At 41.6% G+C, this 7500-nt stretch overlaps 2 protein-coding genes across 3 annotated transcripts in view; one reads left to right on the plus strand and one right to left on the minus strand.

Annotated features, from left to right (window-relative positions):
- The window catches only part of LOC127631821 (ras-specific guanine nucleotide-releasing factor RalGPS1-like), a 160019-nt gene that overhangs the window by 72844 nt on the left and 79675 nt on the right, over positions 1-7500 (plus strand). The gene's annotated exons all lie outside the window — the stretch shown is intronic.
- LOC127631834 (angiopoietin-related protein 2-like) overlaps positions 1-7500 on the minus strand; it is a 20882-nt gene that overhangs the window by 7402 nt on the left and 5980 nt on the right. Inside the window, exon 2 of the mRNA XM_052110205.1 lies at positions 6255-7203. Within this exon, the coding sequence (XP_051966165.1) occupies positions 6255-7188 (934 nt within the window). The 5' untranslated portion in view covers positions 7189-7203. The remainder of the gene's footprint in view (positions 1-6254; positions 7204-7500) is intronic.

Raw genomic sequence — 7500 nt, forward strand, 5'->3', positions numbered from 1 at the left:
GTGGCGGAAAAGGCCAATAACCGATTAATCGGCCGGTATTTTTTTAAATCGATTAAAAGAATGTGACAACAGACATAGAGGCCAGAGGACAAAGTGAATAAAACTCTCAGATGTAGTTTATTTTTCTACCAAAATTCCAATAAAAATCAGTAAAAAAGAAGATTGGGTGCACAACGTGGGACTTTTAACACTAAACAAGCCTGAAACACTCCAGGACTTTTTATAGCCTATATTATTAGTATTCACAATATATGAAGTTGGAGACACGATATATGTGTTGACGAGGGACGTTTCCATATAGTCGCATTTTTCTTTGCATTCCCTCGTTTCATTTTGAAATATGGAATTATCAGAGGAACACGGAGGAATAATAATAATTAAAAAAGTACTAAGCTAGGTGCTTTTTTTTTTCCCAAAAAAATGTTCACTGTGGGGCAAAAAGAGCAGAACAGTCTGGGAAATTTGTTGTAATATCTAACAGTTCTGTTTATAATGTTTGCAATGAAAAGAGGACCTAAAGGAGTGATGTGGAGTGATAATGTTCAAAGATAAAAGAAGACTTTTGCTGTAGATAATCCCAAGTGATTGATCCAAATCGTTCCATTAATATGAAATAACAATCCCCAGTGTAAAAGTAATCAAGAGTAAAGTAGGAGGTTACACTTAATAAATAATTCGATTATAGATTAGAAATTATTGATAAAGATATTTATGGAATTTAAGTTCAGTGTATGACTGGACAAATTAAATTGGTCTGCTTACCCCCAGATGGCTCATCTTACCCACTGATCTAGAGCAATTTACCCCTAACCCGGGGCAAGTTATACCCAGTGGAGACATTTTTTATTTATTTTTATATTTGACCTCTGTCGATGGCTCATCTTACCCCACTCTTACTTTTCTTCTGGAGCCGCTGTGTGAAGGTGGTTACATGGTTAAACAGATGCTAGACTGAAAAGACCAATCACGATTTAGTACGCCAATAAATGCAAGATCAGGAAGATCAATTCAGTATAATCTTAAATTTCTTAAAAGGACATATGAGGACACGCTCAACAAGTTTTGGTTGTAATAAATAATAAATCACAAAAAAATATCATATCTGTTAAAATGTACCTTCTACTCACTTTACGAACACAAAAAAGCAAAATATGTTGCTTTGAATATGTATTGTTTGTATCAAGCCGAGAGGTCAGTGTGTGACGGAGCTTCGCCTTTTCCTCATGCAAATTCTCAGGTCATAGTTCAACAAAGTTAAATGTTTTTCTTCGCTTGAGCTTGCTTTTCCGGTCTCCTACGTTTAAGTGGAAGTGGTTTGAGTCCATGTTGTTTTCATTATAACATCAGTTGTCTCCACATCTCGCTGGACAACATAAGAATTGCCCTTAGGAGATGGAAACCGATCTAGAAAATGATCACAAGTCCTCCGTCGTGAAACCTGCTACTGCTTCTGTGTTTATGGAATCAAGCCTCAAGGTATCTTTTAAAGCTGTTTAATGAGAACGCTAATGAGCTTCAGTCCCAGAGCCAGATCCCTCTTTTTCCAGTGTCTCCATTCTCAGACAGGACAATTTAAGTTATTGTTTCCATACTGTTTTGCCTCTCGCCAGTTCCGTCTGCCAAAGGTCTGAATGTTAAAGACTGGTTGGTGTTTTTTTCCATTTGGAAGGCTATTGGTTTGGGTGGTAGATGCCTGGATGAGGTTTGCAGGACAACCCAGTACCCCAAAACAAATAACAGACTACTACTACTGTCCTAAACGCAGAGACCCTTTATGGGGTCTTTACACTGTAAAACTGCAAGATTGCACTGTAAAAACTGTACAAACCAAAATTGACCTTTGATCTTGTAGTTCAGATTAGGAGACAAACATCTCATTGCAAAAATAATCAAGCCTAGTCAATCACGTAATCTGCTCATGGTCACATATCATGAGGAAAATCTTTCATGCAAATGGACATTTTTAAGGAGCGACTTATTGTCGTACAAAACTGCATTCTAATGTGAGCCCGATTTTCATAAGAGTGAGATTTGCGTTGCATAAACCGCATAGAATATGCCTCTAAATCTTCAGAGATATTGGTGCTCGCAGACATTTCGCAAGAGTTTTCATCCAAGGATGTTTTCAAATGCATCAAAATGTTTGCAGATATAGCGAATTCTATGTCAATACTTCACATATCACGAAAAACGTCTTTAATGGAAAATAATTTTGTGTCTCATGACAGAATCGTGGTGACTAGGTAAACATCCATGAAAGGCAATTTATTGTGTGTGCAGCATTACTTGCACTGTCAAAGGATGTTTAATGGTCTTAACCATGTTAACCAGTACAGATGTGACGCTGCAAACACCGCTAATATCTTGGGCGACTGTGGCTCAGGTGGTAGAGTGGGTTGGCCACTAATCACAGGGTTGGTGGTTCGAATCCTGGCTGAAGTGTCCTTGGGCAAGACACTGAACCCCATGTTGCTCCAATGGCAGGCTAGCACCTTGCATGGCAGCTCTGCCGCCATTGCTGTATGAATGTGTGAATGAGTGAATGAGTCACAGTGTAAAGCGCTTTGAATACCGTTAAGGTTAAAAAGGCGCTATATAAGTGCAGACCATTTACCATTTTACCATATTGTGTCATGCACTTGTCTACGTCAAGTGCCTGGAGAACAATGGATGGCCACCCTTTGTGATCTCTGGAATCGTGTTAGCCATTGTGTTAGCCAGGGGAACAATGGGGATGTGCGTGCCACCCAGCGCACCGTAAACCTGTGGCACAAGGTGCGCCAAGGAATCTTCTGATCATTTCTACTATTGCGTTTATTTGTGAAATTATAACAACCGTGAGCCGGCCAATTGTCTCAATGCTCGTTCCATTTCAAAACGATTTATGAGCAAAATTTGGGGACATCTGGGTAACACAATTTGCGATTTCACACAAAATTCTGCATGATGATTCTGAATGTGATTTTAAATTAAATGCAAAGAAATAATCAAGCTATCGCATTACTCATGTTGTTTAGAACCTGTAAGACTTTCTTTCCTCTGTGGAATCCAAAGGGAAGTTCGGCAGAATGTTAGCCTCAGGCACCATTTACTTTCATTGCATCTTTTTTCCATAATATGAAAGTAAAATGTGTCTGAGGCTAACATTCTGCCGAACAGCTCCTTTTGTGTTTCATGGATAAAGCTAGTCATATGAGTTTGAAACCGCATAAGGGTGAGTAAATGATGGCATCATTTTCGTTTTTGGTTGAACTATCTATTTATGTGTTAAGTGTTCACTTTACAGTAAAAACGTATTTCCTTAATTGTAATATATGTTTTGTCGGATATTTATTGAAATTGTGCGGCCAGCTTATGTATTACATTTTGTTCAGCTTGCTTGCATGTTTTATTAGAAAGCACATTAGCACTACGCAAGTGTTTATTGTGCTAATAGCTACCAGAGGCGCCATTTAATGGCATGTTGTAAAGAAAACAAGCTGCACTTATTAATTTTTATTTGTCGATGAATTGAGGCAGTAGGAGCATCACGTTGATGTAACTCATGCGTAAGCTTTGGAAAACATTTCTAGAAAGTGGGTTGTATATGTGTATGCATGTGGGTCAATGACAAATAAGGTTGTCCGAGGTTCATTTAAAAAATTTTTCCTTAAAGATCTAGTTTAAAACACGTGTTACGTTCATATAAATGTTATATTTGTGTTTATGTTGGTTTCATAAATTTTTGGAAAAGCGTTTACAGCATTTTCTAAAAGCAAATCAACCTTCAAATCAACCATGAACTAAAAAATATTTTCTTGGCACCTTGAATACACATGAGCTTAATAATTAATTAGCAAAATGTTTTCAAGTATACATTTTGAAAACATGTATCTTTTTGTATTTTTCCCCAATGTGCTTTTAAGTCCTCATGGTGGCGTAGTGATTCGCCTCAATCCTGGTGGAGGAGGACAAATCCCAGTTGCCTCCGTGCCTTAGACCGTCAATCTGCGCAGCTTATCACGTGACTTTTTGAGCGCGTTGTCACGGAGACATAGGCTTCACACCATCCACCGCGGCATCCACGCTCAACTCACCATGCGCTCCACATTATGGCGATCACGAGGGGGTTACCCCATGTGACTTTGCCCTCCCTAGCAACCGGGCCAATTTGGTTGCTTAGGAGACCCTGGAATTCGGTGTGCTGAGTGTTTATGTGATTTTTTTTTTTTTTTTACAGGATCCAGTCGGTTACACCATTCAGACATTTTTTTTATTTTATTTTAACCTCCAGAAAAATAACTTTGAACACAGAAATGACAGTTTTGTGTGAATTGAAATGTATGTATTTTGAATAACTTAGTAGATCTGTTCAAAACAATGTGCATCTCGTTATTGACCCATGTATGTACAGTATATGTTTCCTAATCACCACCTACCCTCACCCACCCATTCCCGTGCCTTCACTTTATTCCAAGCAGACTTCGCCCACAAATTCACCACTCAAGGTTGAACGCTCTTCAGTCACGACTCAGCTAGCCTGCATAAATACGCCCTGTGGCCCACACAAGTTGGAAAACAACACTTTAAAGACACATCACACCACTAATTTCTCTCTTAAAAGTTCTTTATGCTCACTCGTATAATCATCTTACTTGGGCCAACATGGGTTTCTGGAATTCCCTAGTCCAGGACTTAATTATTCATGTCTCAGGGTTTTCCTTCAAAGATTAATGTGTGCTCGCAGTTAAGAGGAAATGCTGCCAGATTATTGTGTTGTAATGGGACTGACGCCAGGCTTCCCTGGAATGATTAGCTGGGAAGTCTACGTGTCCTCATGTTGCTTGTGCCGGCAAACCTTTCAGCTGTTTTCTTTGGATCGGCTGCACAGCCTGATCTAACCAAACCACTTAAGCATATCCATGCACTCGTTATTTATAATCAGTACGCAAAAGACAATTAAGCTTGTAAATCTGCTAAAAAGCTCCAGGAAAAGGAAGATTGCTGGCTATGTAATGTTCAGCAGTTCTTCATTAGTCACGGCTGCCAGTGCTGTTTCGAATGTATGATGTGTTGCAGGAGTTTTCATGCGAAGGCTTACAAGTCAATTTACGTCATGCTTTTTGCAAGGAAATTCCCTTCTTTAATGTTTTTGGTACCTTGGACAGGGCTGTAAGTGGGACCAGATTCATGAAGCAAGAAAAAACTTCTTCTTAGCTACTATTTTCTTCTTATTTTCTAACTTAAAAAAAAAAAGTTAAGTATACTGTGTATTCCCAAAAAGAGATTTTTAAGAATGCTCTTCATGAATTGCACTTTCAATTCTTATAACATTCTTTTTATCCTTAAAACGTTATTTTTTCTTTCTTTATTTTTCGAACATTTGAGAGATGGAATGGTATGCAGAAAAAAATAGGTATACACTCTCAGAAAAGGTACCTCATCTGTTTAAGGTACCTCATCCTCACTGGGGTGGTTTTTGGGACATATTAGCTGTGTTTCCACTGTCTGGCCAAAGGAGGGTTTGCTAATGCATGCCAGGGCCAGTTGCATTCCCATTGTCAGTCCGGGGCTTCCTCAGGGCCAATGGCCAAGCAGCTTTGGCCCTCCAATTACCCTTTGGCCAAAGAAGGCCAACTAGGGATTGGGCCGTGGTCAATATCAAAGGCAGAGTTTCATTGTGTCAGGTCGTGCTTTCCACCTAGCAAAGACCGAATAAGCAAACAAACGTCAGCTTTTGTCTCCACCATGTTTATTTAGAGTGTTAGCTAGTATCCAGAGTCTGAAATCTCAGCTTGAGCTCCCTCTTGCTTGTGAAATGGGTGTGATGTTAGCACTAGGGCGGCATAATAAGGGTGGATTTTATGGCAACGCTGCGAGGCTATTGGCCTGATGTTGGGAATGCAGAACGATTTTGGTCATGCAGCTCGAGGTCCAAGGCTAATAGCCCCAGCTGACCAGTTGATATCCCTGGCTCTCACTGGCAGAGTGAAAAAGCAGCTGTTTATACTCTTAAGGAGACAAAAAAGTATATATTGTTTGGTTCCCAGAGGTCCTAAGGGCCCAAAACAAGTTGTAAATTGTTGATAGAGGTGCGACAAAGGTCTGCTTGAGGGTACCACCCCAGTGACAGCCGTTGTACCTTAAACGGTACTTTCTATTCCTGAGAGTGTACCCTATCTAGCTTTTACAGTAGAACGTATCTTCATGATTGCAGTATATGTTATAAAGTTCAAAACCATATCTATAAGTAGTGGCATTGAAAAAAGACTCACCTGAGGGCTTATCTGTTGAGAAACTGTAGGGCCCAGAAGGCATGGTTGGTAAAGTTGGTGGGATCGCTTTGGCATTCTGGTCACTCTGGATTTCGTTGGTGATTTGGTTGTGGCGGGTGTAGGTTGGGGGGTGGAAAGGTCTGGCTGGGGCATGAGGAACAGGGGGTAGAGGTGGCTGGCGATGTTGGGGGGGCCGGGGTGGTTGCGCTGGGATTGCAGGAGGCTGGTAGGGCCGTGCCTGTCGGACAACCCCTCCACCTCCACCACCAACACCTCCACCACCACCACCAAGAAAGCCTCCTCTTCGACAGTGCTCCTCTAGCTGTACTATAAGGGCACTCTGGTTGCTCGCAAGAGATGACAAGTGTTGGTACTTGTGCTCCAAGTCCCGATAGCGTGCAGTTAGCTGCTGCATCTCTGATGTGTGGTTTAGTACGCGGTTCTCCAACTGCGAGACCTCAAGCGCATTGTCCCTCTTGCGGATGATCTCATGTAACAGCTGCATGTACAGTTGCGTCACTCGAGAGTTCATGTTGCGTGACTCCTTGCGAAGGAGCTTGACTTCGTTCACCATGCCACCGTCCACCTCCACGAGCTGTTGGAGCGACTCGATCTGTCGCCGCTGTTTGTGAAGCTCTCCGTTCAAGAGTTCCAGTTCCTGTTTGTTCACACGGTTCTCCAGCAGGGCTTCTGGCTCTTTAGAGTTCACGCAAATGGCCCCGGTGGTCTTCTGCTGAGGCACAATGAAGGTGTAGGAACATTTGTCCACTTGGGCCGTGCTGGCAGAGTCAGCAGAGCGTTTGGATCGACCGGCATATAGGAACTCTTTTTCAAGTATGTCATCTCGGCTTTCAAACTCCTGAGCGAACCCAAGCAAGGTCGAGTCAGGTCCGGATAGGGTGAAAGTAAGCAGCGCCAGGAATAAGTATTTCATGGTGAGGATAGCTATCTGCAAAGAGGTAGAACAGAGGTTATTGTTAGTAGTTAGTGTGTAGAGTTTATTTTTACTGTAATGCCTCCAGTTAGTACTGTATGCAATGGAAGAGAACACAGACCGAATTGTAGTTTTTTTTCTTTTCCAATTTGTAATGCCCAATTTCCACTACTTATTAGGTCCTCGTGGTGGCACGGTTACTCACCTCAATCCGAGTGGCAGAGGACAAGACTCAGTTGCCTCTGCTTTTGAGATGGTCAATCCGCGCATCTGATCACGTAGCTCGTTGTGCATGACACCACGGAGACTCCC

Source organism: Xyrauchen texanus, chromosome 3 (assembly GCF_025860055.1).
Source record: "Xyrauchen texanus isolate HMW12.3.18 chromosome 3, RBS_HiC_50CHRs, whole genome shotgun sequence".
In the NCBI taxonomy this organism is placed as follows: Eukaryota; Metazoa; Chordata; class Actinopteri; order Cypriniformes; family Catostomidae; genus Xyrauchen; species Xyrauchen texanus.